Raw genomic sequence first — 24,308 nt, 5'->3', positions numbered from 1 at the left:
GGTGTTATCTGCAAACCTACCAACCATGCCACCAAATTTCTCATACAAAATGATAAATGGTGAACCCAGCACTGATCCCTGCAGTTCATCACTTGTCACAGATCTCTAACCAGAAACAGTTCTCCACAACCATTGTCTGCTCTCAATAATTTTGTCTCCAATTGGTTGACTCACCTTCGATTCCATGTGATGCAACCTTCCAAACCAATTTACCATGCAAGACCTCCAGCACCTCCTCTTCTGCAGTATGGACTTTCTTCAAGATATCACTAGTTACTTCAAGTTCCCTAGCATCTACATCTTTCTCCACTAGATGAGAAAAATTAGTTTAAGACCTCACCCACTCAGTGAAGAGATTACAACGCTAGTGATCCTGGTTTGAATCCAGCTTCCTACAGGAGTTTGTACTTTCTCACCGTGTCCGTATGGGTTTCCTCCCACATTCCAAAGACATTCAGGTTTAGTAGGCTAATTGGTCACATAGGTGTATTTGGCCATTTACCCTATCTCTAAAAACAAAAAAAAACTCATGTAGCTCCAGAGACAACCATGTTGATCCTCCATGGGCCTATACTTTCCCTATTTACCTTTGTCCCTTTAAAAGACTTGTAAAAACACTTGGGATTCATTCATATCTTGTGCTAAAGCTATCTTACGTTCCTTTTTATCCTAATTTCCTTACCGTGTACTAAATATTCTAAAATACTTAAGGAATTCACTATATCCTAGCTGCCATATTTGACATATGCCACTTTTTTTTCTGGACCATAGCTTCAAATTCTCATCATCCAGAGTTCGTATTAATGCTAGCCTTGCTCTTAACTAACAGAACATTTTTAGTATTATATCACATCCTGGTAATTGGAGTATCAGTAAATTCATAGCAATGTGCAAGTTATTTAACTTTTAAATTAATGCAAATGTGCCACATTATGTTATATTTTATATTGTATATAGATATGCTTTTGGAAGATAAATTGTGTGGGGTTTTTACGTTAGGTCACACGCAGATACAAACACTTCAAAACAGATCTCATTTAAAATGCCACAGCTCTGCTCAAGCCAGATAGTCCTGGCTCCGAGTGCCTTTACAAAAACTGAAGAATGCCTATAAGGACTTCACAAGTAGGTGTTATTGGACATTCTGTGGAATAATGAATTATTGTTTTGGAAAGCAACAAAAGAACAAACTCAGAAGACTGGGTCCGGTGGAGGGTCACGTGATGCAGGGAGAGTAGGAAGAAGTGAAATCCAGAACTCCCAGGATTTTTGAATATAAACAGGATCAATCTAAAATTGAATATAAACAGGGTCAATCTAAAATTGACCTCAACTGGTCAATCTAAAATATCTGAAAAGGACGTAAGATGAGTTTTCCAACACAATATGACTAAGAAAAGCAAGAGCATGAAGGAATCACCACCGAGGCAAAAGAGCAAGTCAGGAATGCCTCGTGGTGAAGAAAATGGCGGGACTGCCCCAGGGCCCTAAGTGGGAGCCGCAGCTTCAAAGGAGAGACACACCAGCAGGGGAGAAAGATACCTGGACGAAAACGTTATTAATACCCAACAGGTGAATAAAGAAATCCCTCTGGAAGTCCCTGGAGAAAGGGAAAGGACTGGGTACCTCCTCCCAAAACAGGAACGCCAGGTTGGGTACGCTTGTGGCGGGTGCGAGGTCTGAGATGAAGTCAGTGCTGGCAACAGACATGGGGCAGCAGCATTGAACCCCGTAGGGAACAGCTGTCCTGGCAAAAGAAGAAACTGCAAGATACTGGTGTCGCTGCTGACATCGAGGGGGAGGGTGAAACTTACCTTTGCCCTGACAGCGGGTCCGGAGCTAAATCGCGTGGTGCAGCGGGCATCCCAATGGCATGCGGCTTCGAAGGGAACAGAGCAGCCTGCGGGTCCAGCGCTGGATCAGAGGAGGCAGCGAGTACTGGCAGCAGCGAGGATGGATCCAGGAGGATGAGTCCAACGGTCAGGGGAGATCCTTGAGGCTATGAAAAAGGGCTGTCAAGGAAAAGTAAGCAGGGAGGCTCAGAGCCCTCCCTGCAGGATATAATTAACAAGCTGGGGCAGCTGTAGACAGAAGTCCCCAGGACACAAGAAAAACTGGACAGGGTCCAGAGCACCCTATCTAGGCTAATGGGTAGGGTGACTGAGGTAGAAGGGTGAGTAAGAATGAAGATGATATGCATAACATGACCAATAAGATGGAAATGTTGATAAATGAAAGGGAGAGCATCTGCAGGAAGTTGGATGCCCTTGAGAATTACAGCAGGAGGAACAATATTAAGATAGTGGGACTAAGGGAGGGGGTGGAAGGTCAGAATCCAGTGCGCTTTTTTCAAACCTGGATCCCTGAGGTACTGGACAAAGAGATATTAGGTGAAAGAATCAAGGTGGAGAGAGCGCATAGGTCCCTTTTGCCTAAACCTGGTCCCGGACAAAGACCACGTTCCGTCCTGTTAAGGCTGTTGTGGAATCAGGACGGGGACAAAAATATTAGAGGCGGCAGTGATGGGGGCAAAAAGAAAGGTGTCTCCTCTAGAGATAGAGGGAAGTAAAAAAATTTTTAACCCAGATATTAGTTCGGCACTCCTGAAGGCCAGGAAAGCATTTGGTCTGGCTGCTCAAGAAGAAGGGATATGAATGCGTACTGAGGCACCCAGCCACCCTGAAAGTGTCACTGCCAGAAGGAGCAAGGAAATTCATTATCAATTTGGAAAAAGCGTGGGAATTCGCTGTAGGCTTGCCCACGTTGGGGAGCTCGAAGTGAAAGTAAAGTCCGGCTGGAGTCCTGCCTGCGGTGGTTTTATTAAATAACAAACTTGACCCACAGGGGGATATAGATACATTTTGGACTGTGACATATGATGTTTCCTATGGTATTTAAATTGTATAAATACAAGTTTTAAGAAAGAGGTTAGGCTGAATAGATGAAAAGTTGTAACCACAGTTTTTCCTGGTGAACTCAGGAGATGGGGAAAGGAGATGATGGGTGCCGGTGGTATAATCCATTGTACTAGAGGTCTGTTGGCAATCAAAGAAGGTCGTCAACAAAATAGGGGGGGTAGTATGGGGCCGAGGGTAAGGATGGAGGGTAATAAGGAAGTATGATTGTGAATGTTTTTTGCATTTTGTTTTATGCTGGTTTGGTTAGCTACTTGAGTTGTCCTTGTATCTCCCCTTGTTTTCTATTTGTCTACTCACGCAAATCAGTTGGAGTGGAGCAAGGGGCGGACGGTAAGAGATTGGGGATGCATGGGGGGGGGGGGGGGAGGTATTTGGGGAGGAACCTGGGGATAATGGCTAAGAGCATAATGTCAATGGCTTAAACAGTCCAGTGAAACAGAAAAGGGTCTTGACACTCATTAAAAAGATGGGGGTAGATCTGGCCTTCTTCCAAGAGACACATTTAACGAAATGGGAACATAAAAAGTTAAAAAGGTCATATCCTTCTCATTCGGCTCAAAGGCAAGGGAATAGCACTTCTAGTAAGGAAGTGCTCCAGTGCAGGTGCAGAAGGTGACCGCAGACAAAATGGGAAGATTCGTAATGGTGCACTGTCAAATATACTCAGAATCTTGGACCCTAGTCAATGTGTTCGCCCCCAACTATGATGATGAAAAATGTATACAGGACATTTCCCTACGTTTGGCAGAGGGGAGGGAGAATGCTTTAATAGGGGGCGACTTTAACCTATGTCTGGATCCTATGTTGGGTAAGTCCACAAAATGTATAACTAGGACCAAAGCCGCGAAAGCCACCACTGACTGTATGAGAGAGTTGAATTTAGTAGATGTGTGGCATAGAAAGCATCAAGGGAGAGGGACTACTCATGCTACTTGAAACAACGTGACTCCTACTCTAGAATAGAATTTTTTTCTGACTTCAGCCCATTTAGAGAGTAGGATCATGGAAGTCGAGTACAGATCGAGACCCTCTCAGACCACTCCCCCCAGTCTTGATTATAGACGTGCCAGATAAGCAGGACACAGCATACAGGTTGCGTCTTAACACTTTGCTGTTGAAGAAGCCGCCTTGTTTTGCAAGACTAACTGCCCCTCTACTTCAGATAAATTTCTTCTGTGGGAAACCCTCAAGGCATACTTAAGGGGTCAGAAAATTGGGTATATGAAGACAGTCAAGAAAAATTATATGAGGGAAGTGGAGGAATTGGAAAGGGACATTACCCAATAAGAGAGGGATTTTCTGAAATCAGGCTTGGAGGATCATAATAGAGCTCTCACAAATAAGAAAATGGAATATAATACGCTTCAGACATAAAATAGAGAGAAGGCCATTACAAGGTTGAGACAAAAATACTATGAATTGGGAGAGAGAGCTCATAAAGTACTCGCCTGGCATTTGAGGGCAGAACAAGCTTCTAGAACAATCAACGCAATATGAACTGGGAATGGCCAGATCTCGTATAAGCCCAAAGAAATTAACGAGACTTTTAAAGAATTTTATGAAGGGCTATATAAATCTGAATTGACTGGGGACCCCAATCAACAGAATGAGTTCCTGGCCAGATTGGACCTTCCACGTCTGAACCCAGAGGAACAAGGAGGATTAGATTTTCCTTTTACAGAGGAAGAGCTGGGTAAAGCATTGAGTGAGCTACAAACAGGCAAGTCTCTGGGGGAAGGACAGCTTCCCGCCTGAATTCTATCGAGAATTTAAGGACCTATTAATGCCTCTGAATATGGAGGTGATGGATCAGGCCAGAGAAATGTGATCCCTTCCCGAATCTTTTACAATGGCGATTGTTACGACGATCTTGAAGAATGGTAAACATCCACTTATGCCCTCTTCTTATAGGCCAATTTCTCTGCTGAATACTGATTACAAGATCCTAGCCAAAGCCTTGGCAAACAGATTGGCATTGCATTTGCCGAAATTGATAAATAAGGACCAGACAGACTTTGTGCAGGGGAGGCAGGCAGCAGATAATATTGGCAGACTGCTGAGTGTTATGCATCTGGCACAATCTAGAAATGAAATGGGGTTGGCCGTTTTCTTGGATGCAGAAAAGGCTTTTGATAGACTGAAATGGGAATTTTTATTCAAAGTGCTGGAGAAGGCAGGGTTGGGATCAATTTTTCAAAATTGGATTAGGGTGCTATATTGTGCGCCCAAGGCGAAAGTTGTAATCAATGGGCAGGTTTCTTCAGCCTTCCCACTCACCAGATCTAGTAGGCAAGGGTGCCCACTCTCACAGGCTCTCTGCGTGCTGGCGGAAGCCATTCGTCAGGATCCAGACATCAAAAGTTATAGAGTGGGCCAGGGTGAGCATAAAATTAATTTATTTGCTGATGACGTGCTGATATATTTGACGACTTTGCTGCCTAGATTGCACGAGGTACTGGAGGACCATGGGGAACTTTCTGGGTACAAGATCAATTGGGATAAGAGCGAGGTGATGCCAATACCAAGGGTAACTATAACCAATTTAAAGAAAATAGTTATTTAAAGTGGTCACAGAAGGGGATCAAAAACCTAGGAGTTTATATTGATAGTAATTTGAATAATTTATACAAATTAAATTATGCCCCCTTGCTGGAAAGAATCGAGGAGGACTTAAAGAGGTGGATGCTCCTGTCCATCACACTGGTGGACAGGGTCAATTGTATCAAAACGAATGTGTTGCCAAGACTCCAGTATTTTTTTCAAACATTGCCTGTGCCATTGCCCCAGGGTTTCATATATCATATATAAAACAGTTATCATATATGGTTAGAAGGTTTCTTTGGAACAGTAAGGTTCCAAGGGTCTCTATGGAAAAATTAACATCGGATTATAGTCTAGGCTGATTGAAATTTCCAGACTTCAAAAAATATTATTGGGCAGCTCAATTGAGATACATCGCATCTCTCTTTCAGGGAGGTGATGTACCATCTTGGGCGCAAATTGATCTGCACCTGGTGGCAGAGGATTTTATTTATAAGTAGGACACCAAATTGTTGACAGGGAAGAAGTGCAGCCCCATATTAAAACAACTGATTAGTATCTGGACCAAAATCAACCAGTATTTGAAGGCTAAAGTGGAGCTGTCACCAAAAATGCCCGAGTCCAAATAAATTAATACCACTGACAGTGGGTAACAGTATTCTGGACATTTGGCGCTGTAACGGTGTCAGACGTATAGAGGACTGTAATAAGCATGGGCCACTAATGTTGTTTCAGCAGCTTAAAATACGTTTTACCAAATAAAACATTCCATTGCTATCTTCAAATAAGAATTTTTCTAAGAGATGAAAAAGGTCCAAGTATGGCCCTACCTCGGTGCAGTAACATAAAGGCCATGATTCGAAGGGGGATCAGCAAGAAATTAATTTAATCAATGTATTACTTGTTCCAGTCAGAGGGACCCAAACTGGGCCTTCACAGGTTGAGAGAAAGATGGGAGTTGGACTTGGGCATTACAATTGATGAGAGATGCTTGTCTGACTTGTGCCGGGAAAGCATGACCACAGTCATTAATGCAAGGTACAGGCTGGTCCAGTATAACTTTTTGCACCAATTGTACATAATGCTGCAGAAAATGAATAGATCAAAACCAGAACACCTGGACCAATGCTTCAGGTGTGGTGTGGCAACCGGTACGTTTGTGTACACAACTTGGTCATGTACCAAGGTGAGGCCCTTTTGGGTGGATCTAGGCCAAGTCCTGGAGAAAATTATAGGTAAACAGTTCCCTCAGGACCCAGAGTTGTTCCTGCTGGGAAATATAACAGACATAAGGCTTACAATGAAGCTGTCCAAGTTTCAAATCCAATTTGTGTTAATCGCACTGGCAGTGGTCAGGAAGTGCATTGCGGTGAATTGGAAGTCTGACTCTCATCTCAGTATCGAATAATGGAACAAGGAAATGCAGTTGCATTCTCCTGAGAAACAAATACAGTACCTTTCGTAAAATATGGCAGCCATAGTAAAATATGGCAGCCATACATGCACTACATAGGCACATGTGGGTGATTGCTTTCCCTGTTCCCTGCTGCCTCTTTCTCTTCCCCATGCTTGTCCCGATCAAGGAAAGTCAAGAATGAGCACCAACCCAGAGCCCGTCCATTGAACTGCGACAGTCTCTGTCCCCCTTTTTCCCCTAATGTTAATATTTGTTATTGTCATTGTATGAATGGATCGTCATGATCTACAGATGGGGGAAGGGGGGTTGGTAGACACACGGGCTTGTATATATAGTCATAAAGAAAAGGAACACGCGAACGGCCGTCATTGGCAGGATGCGGTATACGACTGTACATGCTTGTGTGAAAATTAAAATAAAATATTTAAAAAAAAAAGATTGGGTCCAGTGCCGCAATCCAAGTGCAGTTTGCTGTTCTAAGACAGTCATGTGGTTTTCTGTGAGAGCTCAGTGGGGGGGGGGGGGGGGGGGGCGCAAGCAGGAGAGAGAGTGAGAGAGTGAATGTGCGAGAGTGTGAGAGAGAGAGAAAGAGTGAGAGAGAGAGAATTCAGTTCCACAGTTCAGCAGCAGCAGCTGGGACTGGAACAGGACAAGCTGGCAAGCTTGTGAAAAAAAACCCATTTTGAAAATGGGTTGAGAGTTCTTAGTTCAGCCTGGTCAAAGCCCTTGCGATCCATACAAGAGGAGATGGCTGGCTGCATAATGTTTCACTTGAATTAAGGGAAACATAAAGGAACTCTGTGGTGACCTGAAAGAAAGAGGTTATCATCTGGAAAACCCTGAAGGGGCAAGTTTCTTCGGCAAGATACTGAAGTGGTTGATTAGAAGGAATCAGTTGTGGATGTCCAACAAGCAACAAATCTCTCTGAAAACCGACAAGAACCTTCCTGAAAGCTAACCATTTACCTTTCAAGCACCAAAGCCTGGTGAAGATTCATATATGTTAAATTCTATGCCTAGTATAAGTATTGCCTGCAACCAGTGAACTTGGAGGAGTGAGAAGTGAGATTGGACTGTGAAGAACTTACACACACATTACATACATGCACGCTTAGAATTAGAAGGGGGTTGTTAGGTTAAATTAAATTGTTAATAGTAAAAAGTTAAAGATTAATCCTCTTTTCATGTTTAAAGATAATTAAAAGCGACCTTTGTTTAAGTCACTATTTGTCTTGGTAAATTTCTATTACTGTTGGGTTTTGGGGTCCTCTAGGCCCATAACACAAGCCATTCCAGTTTACTCAAAATATATTCTACATCCTAATCTGCAGTTAAACAGATTAAAAATTCAATGAATTTTACAATCTTTAATTCATATGTTTTTTTTACATTTATTTTAAAATTTAGACTTACAGCACGATAACAGGACCACGAGCCTGTGCTTGCCCAATTTATACTCCTGGTACATTTTGAATGGTGCGAGGAAGCTGGAGCCTCCAGGGAAAACCAATGCAGACACAGGAAGAATGTAAAACTCTTTACAGTGTGGGATTCGCTGTAAAAACATTGCGCTAATCACCACACTAACTGTGCCATTTAATATTCTATTAAGTGTTTAATCCTTGAGCTTTTGGAAAAGAGTCAAGAGCTAATTAACCATATTGATCAGAACAATCCCAAATGTTTGATGGTGAGCAAAACAAATAGTGCAATTTATCCATTTCATTCAAAGCCTCAACTTTAAGCCAGCCAGCTAACTTTACGGCAGGCACCAGAATTAACATTCCTCCCAACTTAGAAACATTCCTCTTGCTATTAATTGCAGATATTTAACTTTGGTAGAGAAACAATTGGACATTATACAGGTACACAATCCTTTATCTGCACATCTAAAATCTGGAAAGCTCAAAAATCCGACAAGTGGGGAGAGAGACGGCAGCGCGAGTCGGGCGGGCTTGGATGGAGACCGGCAGCGCGAGTCAGGCGGGCGAGAGACTGGTAGCGCGAGTCAGGCGGGCGAGGGGGGGGGGAGACTGGTAGCGCGAGTTGGGAGGTAGAGGAGGTGGGGGAGACGGCAGCGCGACTGGAAGGGGGTGGGGCGAATACAGCAGCACAATTCAGGTGGGCTTAAATCTGGCTTTCCGAAATCCGAAATTCAGAAAACACTGTCCACCAAGGGTTCCAGATAAAGGATTGTGTACCTGTAGTTCTAGGAGATTAAGTAATGCACCTTTATAAGTCAGAAAAATGTGCATTTCTTTCCAGTCTAATAGAAATCATGTAGGAGAATGCAACAATTTAGAATGGCAGCCATCATGACTACATTAAGAAGTGAAGAGTATTTTTTTGCTACAGCTAAGGCTATCATAATAAAAAAAAATACTCTTCACTTCTTGATGTATTATGTCAACCTGGAAATTAGAAGATAGCCTGAGAATACAGCAATGGTACATAGAAATGAATAAATGTATTCCATTGGAAAAAATAACATATAATTTAAGAAATAACATCACAGTATTCGAACAAATTTGGGAACCGTACATGGAACACAACAGAGAAGTCCTACCGCGGATCTCCACCCCCTAAAATGACAAAAGGAGAAGAAGACGAAATGAACTGACCCAGTATGTAAAAGTAGATGACACAAATTTCTTGTTTATTTTCATTGTGTGATGACATTGTTTAATGGGTTTAATGTATCATATATGCTGAACGTTGAGTGGGTGGTGGGGGGGGGGGGTGAAGGAGGGGAGGGGGAAGAAAGGGGAGAAAATGACACTGTGTATATTCAAGAAGGAAATGTTTGTGTGTATTTTGGTCAGTATGGTTCATAGTGTGAAAAATAATTTTTTTTTAAAAAGTGAAGAGTATGGCCTGAGCATACAAACATCATATTTCTGTATCTTATATTTATGAAAAGAGTAAAAAATTAATGAAGGACTAAGATCAACTTGCCAAAAATTCATTCACATTTTGGGGAAATTGGACTTTAAAAATCTGCTAATTTCCACACTACTGGACATTAAAAATTTCATTTATCACAAAAACCTTAAATAAAATCAATGTACATGAGCAATTGATTGGAGGTAAAGGTACCAAAAATAAAACCAATTTTTATTTTATTTCACTTCTCAAAAGCCCAGATTTGAATTTAATATATTTACTAATGTGAATGACAATCCTGTTAAAGCAGGCAATAATGAACAATAAAATATTTTAAATGATTAGGCTAATGCTACAGATCTTATCGTTGAACAGTGGAGGTCTTTTCAGCATCAAGTGTTTAATGGGAATGATAGGGGATGAACTCCCCGGGACCACCAACGGTGCCTCGTACATGAGCTCTGCAGATGGAGCTTGGAGGTCCTCCTCTGGAGTGGTTCTAATGATCAGCAATACCCAGGGCAGCTCATCATCCCAGTTCTAACCGAGCCATCAAGGCTGACTTGAGATGTCAATTAAATCTTTTGACCATTCCATTAGCCTGGGGATGCGAGGCATTTGTATGATGAATTGCTCCACTGAGGAAGCAAGACAAGGCAGTCCACAACGAGGAAGTAAATTGTGGTCCTCTATCTGAAGTAACATGTGCCGGTAAACCAAGATGAGACACCCAGGAACTGAGGAACGTCAGAGCACACTGCAGTAGCATCTACCATAGGCACGGCCTCAGGCCATCGTGTAAACCTGTCTATTACTGTAACAGTAACCTCTTGAAACAGGAAGTAAAGCAACAATGTCCACATGGACGTGAGCAAACTGACGAGTAACTGCTGGGAAAGACTGCAGTAGTGCCTTAGCATACTGCTGAACTTTTGCTTTCTGCAAGCAATCCAGGACATCGCCATTTGTGTACATCTTTTTTAAGACAGTGCCACGTGAACCTGTTGGAAACCATAAAAACGGTGATGTGAGAGATCATGCACAGAGTCGAATACTCAATGTTTCCATGATGGCGGAACTACTGAGCATGGATGTCCTGTTGATACATCACAGAGGAGTAGTTTGGCATGAACTCCAAAATGGACATCCTTCAATTGCAGGTTTGTGATTGCAGTCCAAAGCTGTGTAGTCAATACCTTGATCTACAGATGAAACCTCGAGTAGAGCAGAGCAGAAAAGTACATCAGCTACTACATTGTCTTTTCCGGAAATATGTACTATTTTTGAGGAAAATCTGAAATGAATGATAATTGCCATTGTTGTTGTGCTGCCCAGGGCTCTGGGCAAATGTTAACGGCTTGTGGTCGGTACACATAGTGAAATCTCTGCCCTCCAAAAATAACCGGAGTCAAATAGAAAAGTAAATGGCCAAAAACTCCTTATCAAAAGCACTGTATTCCTTCTCTGTTTCACAAAGATGGCAGCTGAAGAATAATAAGTTTCCAATACCTGTTGACATATTGATGAAGTGCACCTCCTACGGCCATACTGGAAGCAATTGCAGAAAGGGCGGTGGCTGCATTTAAAACTGGGTAGCAGAGCATAGTGGCACGAGTCAGCAAATCTTTTGTATTCAAGAAGGCATTGTTTCCCTCTTCAGTCTAATGGATGGTTCTGGCCTTTCCGGACAGTAAATCGAAAAGAGGCTTCACAATATGATTTACTATTCCTAAGAATTTTTGTAGGCTTTTAACTGTAGCAAGTTTTGAGTATTTGGTAATGGCCTCAACTTTGGATGGCAGCGGGGTCACACTATCCTGAGCAATTCTATGCCCCAAGAAATCAACTGTTTCTTGTCCAAAAATGCATTAATCTGGATTGATGGTCAGTCCAAATTCATGAAGACAAATAAAAAGTGTATGAAGATGTTCCAAATGTCTTTTTTCGGCAGCACTGGACACTAAAATGTCATCGAGGTAAATGAAGACATTGGTCATACCACGTCCTAAAGCATCCATCACCAATGAAATGACTGAGCATTCATAAAAATTCAAACAACCCAAACGGGATAATTATTGCTGTTTTTGGAATGTCTTCCGGCTCTACCAGTTCTGTGTGATAGTCACATACCAAGATTATTTTGGAGAAGATCTTTTCTCCATGCAAATTATCCAAGAAATCTTGAATATGAGGTATTGGATAACGATCCGGAATGGTGGTGTTGTTAAGCCGCCTGTAATCTCCACAAGGTCACCAGCGTCCATTGTGTTTCGGGATCATATGTGATGGGGATGCACAGGGACTACCGGACCTACATCCTCCATCTTGGCAAACTCCATCTTGGCAAACTCCATCTTGGCAAACTCCATCTTGGCAAACTCCATCTTGGCAAACTCCATCTTGGCAAACTCCATCTTGGCAAACTTTTCTTTAGCTAAACGCAGCTTCTCTGGAGGCAAGTGACATGCTTTAGCACAGATAGGAGGGCCCTTAGTACAAATGTGGTGAGTAATGTCGTGCTTTGCAGTGGAGGCAGAAATTTGTAGAGCAGTAATTTCAGGGAAATCTTTCAACAGCTTGGAGAATTCATCCACTGGTTTACTTAATGTTTGGAGGCACAGAGCATTTGTGGGGTATAGGCATCTGCCAGAGGAACGGTCTGAAAAGTGGTTCCATCTATTAGCTGAAACGAATGAACGAGCCCGAAGAAAATCTGCACCAAGCAAAGGTTGGGATACTGCTGCTATAATAAATAGCCAAGTGTAAGATGATTCTCAAACTTGACTTTCATCTACCTGGTGCCAAAAGTCGGAAAGTTAGAACTGTTAATTCCTTGTAATTGCAGGTCTAGAGTAGGATGGCATGTGTCAAAATCGCTGGGTGGAAATACGCTAACTTCTGAACCAGTGTCCACCAGAAATTTTAGTTGGGACAACTGGTCCCATACATACAGTAGGCTTACAGGTTTTTTGTCAATCACCACAGCCTTTACTGGCGGTTGGCCTGTCTGATAATAACACCAATATGAGGTGTTCACAGGCTGCTTGCCTGTTTTTGGGTGGGGGGGGGGGGTTGTCTGTTTGTAGGGAGTGATGTGCTAAGCGCACTAGAATGTGACACTGAGTCAAGAGTGGAGGGGTTGGTTTTGCAGACTTGTCTTTCTTTGCTGTCCTTTTTAGCCAGCCATAGAACGTCTGCCTCCGCCACTACAGCCCTTGGATCTTCAAATGAACACTTAGATAACAAGAGCCTAATATCATCTGGCATCCGCTCTAAAAAGAACTGCTCAAATAGCAGATTGGGACTTTCGCCAGCTGCCAGGAACAGCATTTCATTTATTAGTTCTGAAGGGGCGTGGTCTCGCAACCCATTGAGATGTAGTAGTTTGGCTGCCCTTTCCCTATGGGACATACCATATATCTGTAATAAAAGTGCTTTTAAAGCACTTGTTGGTACATGGTCGATGCTGCAGGAAGTCATCGACCCTCTTAACAACGGCCTGGTCCAGGGCACTGATGAGATGGTAATAACGAGTGGTGCCCAATTCAACGTGGCAAAGGTGAAATTGCATTTCAGCTTGTTGGAACCACAGTTCAGGCTCAGCTGTCCAGAAAGGAGGTAGGTTCACAGCAATGGCTGCAGAGTCCATGTTTGTCCAAAAATACATTTTTGGACTCAGAGTCACCAATTGTGGCCACTGGAATCACAGTCGACATGATAAAATAACCACAGAAAGCGTTTTTATAGTGAATCAAACCGATTCACTCTTCAAAACCTGTGCAACCTTTTAAAGCCTGAATCATGTGCCCGACACACACTGACGTCATGTAGCCAGTTCGATGCCTTCTGGAAGATGTAGTGCCAACTTACTGCTGCTACAAAAATCCAATCATGCCTACTGTTCTGCTGTCTTTTCAACTGTGCCCTTACTTTAGACTCTTTGAGATCTTGTTGCCTCACATTGGAGGAGCTGATTCGCCTCAATATGGACTGCAGCACGACTCCTGCTGGGTGTGGTCTGAAGCAAAAATCCAGTAAATTGAGGCCAGCACAGTTGGCACAGCAGTTAGCGCAATGCCTTTACAGCACCACTGATAGGGTCCAGACCAGGGTTCAAGACCCACACAGCCTGTAGGGAGTTTGTACATACTCCCCATGTCTGAGTTTTCTCCAGGGGCTCCAGTTTCCTCCCACCATTGAAAACGTACCAGGGGGTGTAGGTTAATGGGGTGTAAATTGGGCAGCAGATTCGTGGGGCAAAATGGCCTGTTATCGTGCTGTATGTCTAAATATAAAAATTTTAAAATAGGAAGTTTAAAAATAAATATGACTTATTCAACTTGGTGTATTCACTGAGTGTTTTACAACTATACTGATCAAGTTAGCTACCAGATCCCTCTCAACGTTTCCTATCTATAGGTTAATTATTGCCATTGTATCTTCTTCTACTCGCTCTGGTAGCTTGTTCTATATATCCATCAACCTCTGGAAAAGATGCCCCTCTGGTCCCTTTAAATCTTTCCCCTCTCATTTAAGATCTATACCCTCTAAATTTGAACACCCCTCCCCTGGAATAAAGAACAATCATTTACCATATCTATGCCACTCATGAGTTGCCCTCAGCCTCCTACACAGCAGAGAGAAAAATCCAGCCTATTCTGTACCGCCTCATAATTCAAGCCCTCTGGTCACAATAAGTCTCATAAAACTTTTCTGCACCCTTTACAGCTTTATCACAGCTTCCCAGTTGCTAAACCACACAATGCTCCGTGTGGCCTCAACAATATCTTGAACAGCTCAACTTTATGTTCAAAGCCCTGACTGATAAAGACAAAAGTGCCTTATGCCTTCTTCACCATTGTCTGAGTCACCAATTTTGTACCTGTAGCCAGAGGTCTCCATTTTACATCATTTTCTGGGGCCATGTCATTTACTGTGCAAGGCCTGCCCTGATTTATCTTCACAAAATCAGTCAACTCACGTCTACCATTCTCCAGTCCATTTTCCCAGTTATCGAGATCCTATTATAATTTTAGATGGCCTTTCTTCCCTTCCACTTACACCAGCCAATTTGGCATCATCTGTAAACTTACTAATTGGTAGAAATAACCATATTCCTGATGGAGTCGCGATCTTACAGAAGTATTTCATCAGATTATCTACATGATGGTATAGACTTCAAGCAGTTCAGACAGCTCAAAGCCACTTCAAGTCATTAGCCCCTTTCACACTTGCAAGTGATCCCAGGAATTAACAGCCAATCAGCCTGTAAAGTGTCCAGTGTGAAAGCAAAATCAGATTAACACCAGCATCAGATGACGTCATCTCACGCTGGGGACTGATGGCCTCGATTCCTAGTACAATCCCCGGCATCTGCGGTGCTGGCGTTGCAATCATTCAAGTGTGAAATGGGCAAATGTATTGTGGGATTGAAATGACCCAAATTTTTGTGTGAGAGCAGGAACGCGAAGGAAGATTAAAATGAAAGTATAAACTTTTCCATGGGAAAGTTGCACCAGGAGAAAGAGAGAGAGAGTGAGAGAGGAGAGAGAGAGTGGGAGAGAGAGGAAATTAATAGCAAAAGCGGACAATTTTTAAACAGCGTGGGAAACTTGGCAGTGCTACAGCGCACAATTTATAAAGGCCATGGGAACTTATCTGGAATAAAATTAACCAATATCTAGGAATCAAAGTGGAGCTGACCCCAAAAACACCCCTGACTCCAAATAGATTAATACCATTGACGGTAGGTAACAAGATCCTGGACACCTGGCATTGTAATGGTGTTAAGTGCGTAGAGGACTGTTACGACCTTTTCTGCAAGACAAATTAGATCCAACTATGGCCCTTCCAAAGTGTAGTGACATAGAGACTCTGATTCGAAGGGGGATCACACGGAAGTTCATCTCAGCAATGTATTTCTTGCTCCAAGCAGAAGGACTCAAAACCAGGCCTTCCCAAATCAAGGCAGAGGTGGGATTTGGACTTAGGAATAGCAATTGATGAGTGGTGTTCATCCGACCTGTGTTGGACCAGCATGACTGCCATCATTAACGCATGGTATAAGCTGGTGCAATACAATTTTCTGCACCAGCTGTACCTGATGCCACAAAAATTGAACAGATCTAAATCAGAATTATCAGATTAATGTTTTAGATGTAGCATTGAGACAGGTAACCTTTGTGCACACAACCTGAACATGTATCAAGGTGAGGCCCTTTTGGGTGGAACTAGGTCAAGACCTAGGAAAAATTATAGGGAAAGAATTCCCGCAGGATCCAGAGTTGTTCCTGTTGAGAAACATATTGGACATAAGACTTAATGAATCTGTCTAAATTCCAAATCTAATTCGTAATGATCACATTGGCAGTGGCCAGGAAGTGCATAGCGGAAATCTGACTCCTGCCTGAGCATTACGCGGTGAAACATGGGAATGCAAAGTTGTGTTCCTCTGGAGGAAATCACTTACAACTTAAGAAAAAAAGTATGACACTTTAAAAAAAATTGGCAACCGTATTTAAATTCCATAAGAGCCCGACTATAGTGTTGTCCATTGTGCCTTGCAGCCCTACTTTCCCTGTCTATTTCTCAATTGGTTGGGGGGACGGGGTCCATCCCATCCCAACCACATAAACTCAAGAAAAGAAAGCAACCTGAGCTCTGGTTGTTGCGCTGTGACAAACCCACAAATAACTGATATGTTTCACACCTTTGTTGTGAATGTGGTTAGTTAAGAATTAAATGTTGAGGGTGTTGGGGGGGGGGAGAATGGAAAGAGCTTGAACTCTGCAGAAAACTTTGTATAGAATTGATGATTGTAAATTGTAGTCAATGCCGATATTGTTAACATTGATTCTGATAATGTTGATAATTGTTTGAATTTAAGTTTGAAAAATCATAAGTAAAATATTCAAAAAAAGACCATGGGAAAAAGCTATTGACTTCCCCACGCTGTATAAATTGTGCGCTATTGCTATTTATTGCTCGCACCTTCCCACGGACCCTCATAAAGGTTTATATAGGTCGGCACAACAACAACAACAGGCGCTGAGGAGCTCATACTGTGCTGTACATAAAGCTTAATTATGTTATCATTAGGCATGATTAATTATGTTCAAATATAAGATTGTAATACATTGATTAGGATTTAGGGCAGGTCCACCACAGCTCGATGCTTCATGACGTCACTGATAGAAGGTAGAACAGTCTTAACCCCGGGATGGCTCCTTGCAAGTGTGAAAGCATTCAGTGTCCCAGTTAGGAGTGGTCAAGTGCGAAAAGTCCTATCCTGGGACACTGAATGCCAATTTACTGGAACGCAAGTGTAAAAGGAGCGATAGATATTCAACTATGAAGAGATTCTAACAATCTGTAACCCCACGCCTAAGGATATCCTTCAGTCCAATCAAGTTAGGGGGAATGATTCAGTGAAGACTGTTGGAAGGCATGCAAGAGAGACAGTGGACATATCTAGTAAAGGTGTAATTCCAGCAAGAATTTAAAAATGTATATGTACAAAGCATAATCATCCAAACAATCCCATAACTAACAGGTTAGATCAAAGCTAAGCAACCCTGCCAGATCTAGTCAGAAATAGCTACAGGCAACTGAAAAGTTAATAGCAAGCAGCCCCAAAATCAAGAGCTTGTGAGTCCAGAAGTAACAAGATCAAAGGCTAAAACATTTTAAGCTATTTTCAGCCAAATCTCCAAATGATAATTAATCTCATCTTCCACCAGAAATCCCACATCACAGAAGCAAGTTTCAGCCAATTTGTAGACTTAATATCAAGAAACACTGGATGCAGTTTGGGTTATGGGACTAGACAATGTCCCAGCAAATAGGCAGAATAGAGCCTTGCAGACTGTCAAGTTCTGCCTCAACATTTAATAAGATTACACTTAGTTTGAATGCAAACTCAATTCCACTTCACCTAATAACACTGTGCTCCCTTGTTTATCAAAAATATTTCTCCCTCTTACAAAGTATTTAAAGACTACTTTGAATGCACTACAGGTATTTATATTTTTCTTGTCAAAATAGACAATTTCACATTTTCTCACATTAGTCTGGGTGCTATATGGCTATCAGCCAGCTCCCCACCATTACTACCAGCCCCCCCCACATCTCCATCAGGCACACAGAACTCAAAACGGTCAACCAGTTTACCTACCTCGGCTGCACCATTTCATCGGATGCAAGAATCGACAACGAGATAGACAACAGACTCGCCAAGGCAAATAGCACCTTTGGAAGACTACACAAAAGAGTCTGGAAGAACAACCACCTGAAGAAACACACAAAGATCACCGTGTACAGAGCCGTTGTCATACCCACGCTCCTGTTCGGCTCCGAAACATGGGTCCTCTACCGACATCACCTACGGCTCCTAGAACGCTTCCATCAGCGCTGTCTCCGCTACATCCTCAACATACATTGGAGTGACTTCATCACCAACATCGAAGTACTTGAGCTGGCAGAGTCCGCAAGCATCGAATCCACGCTGCTGAAGACCCAACTGCGCTGGGTGGGTCACGTCTCCAGAATGGAGGACCATCGCCTTCCCAAGATCGTGTTCTATGGCGAGCTCTCCACTGGCCACCGAGACAGAGGTGCACCAAAGAAAAGGTACAAGGACTGCTTAAAGAAATCTCTTGGTCCCTGCCACATTGACCACCGCCAGTGGGCTGATATCGCCTCCAACCGTGCATCTTGGCGCTTCACAGTTCAGCGGGCAGCAACCTCCTTTGAAGAAGACCGCAGAGCCCACCTCACTGACAAATGACAAAGGAGGAAAAACCCAACACCCAACCCCAACCAACCAATTTTTCCTTGCAACCGCTGCAACTGTGCCTGCCTGTCCTGCATCGGACTTATCAGTCACCAACGAGCCTGCAGCAGACGTGGACATACCCCTCCATAAATCTTCGTCCGCGAAGCCAAGCCAAAGATATGGCAAATGGAGTATAGTCTCAATCAACTATGATAAGTGTTAGATTGCCACAAATTAGGTCATTCCCAGTGATAATCTGCTCAATTAATCTTAATTTGAATTTTGCCAGTCTGAACTCCAGAAGAGATTGGACTGATGGGCTTTCACATAAAGCAAAGAAGCTCAGCATAAAGGAGTCATGGATAAAATGGAACAAAGAACGTAGAACAATACACCACAGTCCAGTCCAGATCCTTGGCCCATAATGTGCCAACGTAAACATACTCCATGGTCAATTTAACCTTTCCTTCCTTCGCAGCCCATAACCCTCCATTTTTCTTACATTCATGTGCCAATCTAAGAGAGCGTTTTAAATCTTCCTATTGTATCAGTCTGCACCACCCATCTCAGCAATGTGTTCAGGCACCCACGAAAGTCTTTTCTCTGAACCTTCCTCTACTCACCTTAAACTGATGTCCTCTGGTATTGGCAATTGCCACCTTGGAGGAAAAATTCAGTATCTGTCCACTCTATTTATGGCTCTCATAATCTTGTACATCCCTCTTTAAGTCGCCTTTTATCCTTCATCCTGGTAAATATCCTCTGCACCTTCTCCAACACATCCACATCATTCCCACAATAAGGTGATCAGAACTGAACAATACCGAGTTTGGTTAACTAGAGTTTTAGAGCTGCAACATTACCTCGAAGCTTTTAACTCAATCCCTCAACTAATGAAGGCCTACATTAAACTTCTTAACCACAACCTGCCATTCAAAACCATGCTGATATCCCTGATAGGACTATGCTTTTCCAAATGATTATAAATTCTGTCCCTAAGAATCCTCTCTAATAGTTTGCCCACACTAACACAAGACTCATTGGTCTACACTTGCCACTATTACTTTCCTTGAACAAGGGAATTCCATTTCCCACCCTTCAATCCTCTGGTACCACGCCAGAGGACACAAATAACAGTCAACAGCCCAAAATCTCTTCCCTTGCTTCCTGTACTAACCCACAGTAAATCAGGGTCGCATATCCTGGGGACTTGTCTATCCTAATCCTTTCCAGAAACTCCAACATTACCTCATTAGGGCATTAACCTGTTCAACGCAGACCTCATATTCGTCAAAGTTGCTCTCCTAGTGAACACTGATGCAAAGTTTTCATTAAGGACATTCCCTACCTCCTCCACCTCCAGGCAGATGTTTCCCCCTTTATCCACACTCTAGTCATCTTCCTGTTCTTTATGTACATGCAGAATATCATAGTATTTTCCTGAATCCTTCTTGCCTTCATGTCCCTTTGTAGTAGAAGAAATAAAAGATTGATGATTGGTATTATCCCTCAAGAGAAAGACAGTGATTGTTGGGAGGAGCTCCTCAGCAGTGCCCTATGGTCAGCTATTTTTCTGCTCAATTGCCTATCTTCCATAATGTCGGGTGGGGATATTTCCTGACAGTTACATGATACAAAGATCCATCCACAGTTAGCAGAAAACTATTTATTGCACCAACAACCTGGATTCTAATCTGATGCTGCCTACAAGGAGTTTGTATGTTCTCCCACTATCTGCACGAGTTTCCTCTGGGTGCTCTGGTTTCCTCCCACCCTTCAAAATGTACAGGGGTTGTAGATTAATTGGGGAATTTGGGCAGCACTGGCTCGTGGGTCACGAGGGCCATTTACAATGCTCTATATCTAAATTTTTTTTACCTTTTATAGTTCATGCCTACATACAATACAAAAACAACTTTTAAGCATGACTGGTAATGACCATTTTCAACAAAATTCTTTACCATCTGCCTTAACACAAAGTCTTGTATCACCCACAAGGCAAGAGTGTATCCCTGTCTCCAACATCAGCATTTCAGTTCAAGGTTTCTGACTTATTTCCCAATCTCCATAACCAGGAGAAAAGCAACAGAGGCAACTCCAATTTACCCTTCTACATCATGGGCATCAAACAGGGGCAACTCCAATTTACCCTTCTACATCATGGGCATCAAACAGGGGCAACTCCAATTTACCCTTCTACATCATGGGCATCAAACAGGGGCAACTCCAATTGACCCTTCTACATCATGGGCATCAAACAGGGGCAACTCCAATTTACCCTTCTACATCATGGGCATCAAATAGGGGGAACTCCAATTTACCCTTCTACATCATGGGCATCAAACAGGGGCAACTCCAATTAACCCTTATACATCATGGGCATCAAACAGGGGGAACTCCAATTTACCCTTCTACATCATGGGCATCAAACAGGGGCAACTCCAATTTACCCTTCTACATCATGGGCATCAAACAGGGGCAACTCCAATTTACCCTTCTACATCATGGGCATCAAACAGGGGCAACTCCAATTTACCCTTATACATCATGGGCATCAAACAGAGGCAACTCCAATTTACCCTTCTACATCATGGGCATCAAACAGGGGCAACTCCAATTTACCCTTCTACATCATGGGCATCAAACAGGGGCAACTCCAATTTACCCTTCTACATCATGGGCATCAAACAGAGGCAACTCCAATTTACCCTTCTACATCATGGGCATCAAACAGAGGCAACTCCAATTTACCCTTCTACATCATGGGCATCAAACAGGGGCAACTCCAATTTACCCTTCTACATCATGGGCATCCTAACCAAGTAACTATTCTTTCAAAGTTCATGGGTCTAAATCTTGCTCTCCAACATTGTGGAAGTATCCTTAAAAAAAAGGAATAAAATGGCAGCTCACCCATGACCCCTACATAAAGATTATATTAGCAGATCATCCAAGCTACATCACAAAATGGGCACGTAGTTGTAGAACACAAATTTCTCCAAAATGCTTATGTGGATCACTCACCTGCTTCCTCTACTGAAAGGCAACTTCAGCCTGGAACCCAGCTCTGCGCTGATGTTTGTTTAGCACCAGTGAAAGTTCCCACATTGAGGTTCACAACGCTCTGAGCAGATATGAGTGAATCAAAGTTAAAGTCTAACCCGTCTGCATCCATGAGTTCATTACGAATGATGGATTCTACATCACAGTCTAAACTTCCATTGAACATATCCAAGTCCAAGTCACTGGGAAACTTTTCTTGTCCCATAGTTGGAAGAGACATGCTACCTGGATAAGAAGGGCCAGAGAGTGCATCGGACAATCCAATTTGCATAGACCGATTAGCAGATGACTGAAGCTGGTGCTTTGTGGAGATATTGTTTGAATCGGTTGGTAAAGCTGCATGATTCAAAGAGTTTGACAAGGCAGTATCACCAGTAAGTGCTGAAGTCTGAGGTGGAGACTGGCAATGCAGGGGATTATGGTTTGCCAGATTAGACTGATTAGCAGTGAAAGATGACATCATTGGATCATTATGAATTAGCAGATTTCGAATTGAATTTTGTAAAGACACAGCTGAACTTGCCTGAGACATCAGAGGATCTGTTTGAGTCATCATAACGTCACTGTGAGAATCAGATGCAAGTAGATCTTGTAAGGTTTGGTTGCCAAAGCAAGAAATGGAAGAAAATGTGGCTTGCTTGTTTTCTTGAATAGTTTGCATAGGAGCCTGCCGCAAAGCATTCAAAGCAGGTGGCCCAAATATGGAATTGCTGAAACTGTTTGGGGAACCTAAACCAGAACTCTTTGACCCATAAGTAAAACTTGAGCTTCTCTGCACAAGGCTCCCAGATGATGACTGTGGAGTAGGTGTTAAAGTAATATTGTCCAGTAAATCATCCATCAAATGTTCTGTCAATCCATCATTCAGGTTCATGGTTCCAGCCATGTCGGTTAACCGAGGGAGTTCAACGGTGCATGGTTTACTTGTAGTTGGGGAAACACTGGATGGACTAGAGTATAGCATGGGAGACAAAGGAGCTGCATCATCATCTTGAACATTGTCAAGTTCAGGATTGGCTAAAATGGGAGAAAGTCGACCACTTAAGGTACTAGCGTTTGAGTTAGTACGTGGACGAAAATTTGTCCATGTATCAAATTCATCACTGCTGCGAGATGTTGGGCTTCCAGGCCATTTTGCCCGCTGTGATGGGCTTTCAATATTAACTTCTTGTGCAGCTTGGAGAGCTGCCTTTTTCTTTGTTGCTCTACCCCTGCTCTTTGCATATTTGTTATTATTATCCATTGAAACTGCACGCCTTCGTGGAGATTTTCCACCTTTTCCACCATCTGGATTGATCATCCACCAAGAACTCTTGCCTGTTCCTTCATTCTGTACTCTGACAAATCTGCTATGCAGTGAAAGGTTATGGCGGATTGAATTCTGAAAAGGAAAAGAAAAATGTTAATAGCAAAGAAGCAAAAAAAACTATTTATGGCAATGGGGAATCAAAAATGATTTGTTAATTTTTTGGTCCAGGATTTCTTGGAGCTTTCAAAAACATGGCACTTTTTTTCTCCTTTCTGCCAGTGAGCAACTCAATGAAAGAGGCATCTCAAATCATATAGCACTAAAACTAAAGAACACCAAGGGCAGGAAGGCTGGTTTATTGGGTAGAGGCCAAAACAAATAAATGAATCATGGAACCATTGGCAAGAAAAATGATCTAAAGTTTATCAATAAGAATAATTGAAATTTTTAGTGAGGGAAAATGATCAATGTTAAAGGGATTGGTCAAGAGTTCACTAAAGATTAATAGTAAAAAAAAATAGCTTTTCAGAAGACACTCAAGAGATCACAAGGTAAAGTAGGCTATTCAGCCCTTCGAATCTGCTCCACAATTCCATCCTGAGAGAAACCATTCTCACATCTACCAGCAGTTCCAATTTCCAGCCTTTTCCCCATATCCCTTGATACCCTGACAAATTAAATACCTATCAATCTCCTCCTCATACTCCTCCAATGACCCAGCCTCCACAGCTGTATGTGGCCATGAATTCCACAAATTCATGACCCTCTGGCTAAAGAAGTTTCTCCTCATCTGTTTTAAATGGGAACCTTCTAATTCTAAAACTGTGCCCTCTTGTCCTGGATTCACCCACCAAGGAAAACATCTTATTCACATCTACTCCGTCCAATCCTTTCAGCATTCAAAATGTTTTTGAGATCCCCTCTCATTCTTCTGTACTCCAATGAATACAATCCAAGAGCTGATAAACATTCCTCATATGTTATCCCTTGCATTCCAGGAATTATCCTGGTAAATCTCTGTACTCTTCCCAACATTATTACATCCCTTCTAAGGGGCCCAAAACTGCACACAATACTCCAAATGAGGTCTCACCAGTGCGCCATAGAGCGTCGTCAACAGCTCTTTACTCTCGTACACTAGTCCTCTTGAAATGAATGCCAACATAGCATTCACTTTCTTTACTGCAGATCCAACCTGGTTATCCTGCATGAGGACCCCAAGTCCCTTTGCACTTCTGAATTTTCTCCCCATTCAAATAATAATCTGCTTTCTTATTTCCTCTTCCAAAATGTACAGCCGTACATTTCTCATCATTGTATCTCATCTGCCATTTCTTTGCAATCTCTCCTAAGCTGTCCAAGTCTCTGCAATCTTTTGGTTTCTTCAACACTTCCTACTTCACCACCTATTTTGGTGTCATCTGCAACTTAGCCACAAAACCATTCAATCCATAATCTAAATCA

The 24,308-nt window shown here is 42.5% G+C and overlaps 1 protein-coding gene and 1 pseudogene across 2 annotated transcripts in view; both read right to left on the bottom strand.

The window, feature by feature from the left end:
• Positions 1–13,408, bottom strand: part of LOC138737373 (protein FAM200C-like) — a 33,655-nt pseudogene extending 20,247 nt beyond the window's left edge.
• The window catches only part of LOC138737068 (forkhead box protein O3-like), a 139,466-nt gene that overhangs the window by 29,905 nt on the left and 85,253 nt on the right, over positions 1–24,308 (bottom strand). The window contains exons 2-3 of one of the 2 annotated variants that reach the window (XR_011340752.1): positions 21,557–22,976; positions 19,881–19,997 (exon numbers count right to left, since the gene is read on the bottom strand). Coding sequence is in view for 1 of the 2 variants with exons in the window: in XM_069887523.1 (XP_069743624.1) it covers positions 21,582–22,976 (1,395 nt within the window). In the remaining variant the exon portion in view is untranslated. The remainder of the gene's footprint in view (positions 1–19,880; positions 19,998–21,556; positions 22,977–24,308) is intronic. The other variant, XM_069887523.1, reaches the window with a different exon arrangement.

Source organism: Narcine bancroftii, chromosome 6, assembly GCF_036971445.1.
Source record: "Narcine bancroftii isolate sNarBan1 chromosome 6, sNarBan1.hap1, whole genome shotgun sequence".
NCBI lineage: Eukaryota > Metazoa > Chordata > Chondrichthyes > Torpediniformes > Narcinidae > Narcine > Narcine bancroftii.
This window is presented reverse-complemented; position numbering and strand designations above follow the sequence as displayed.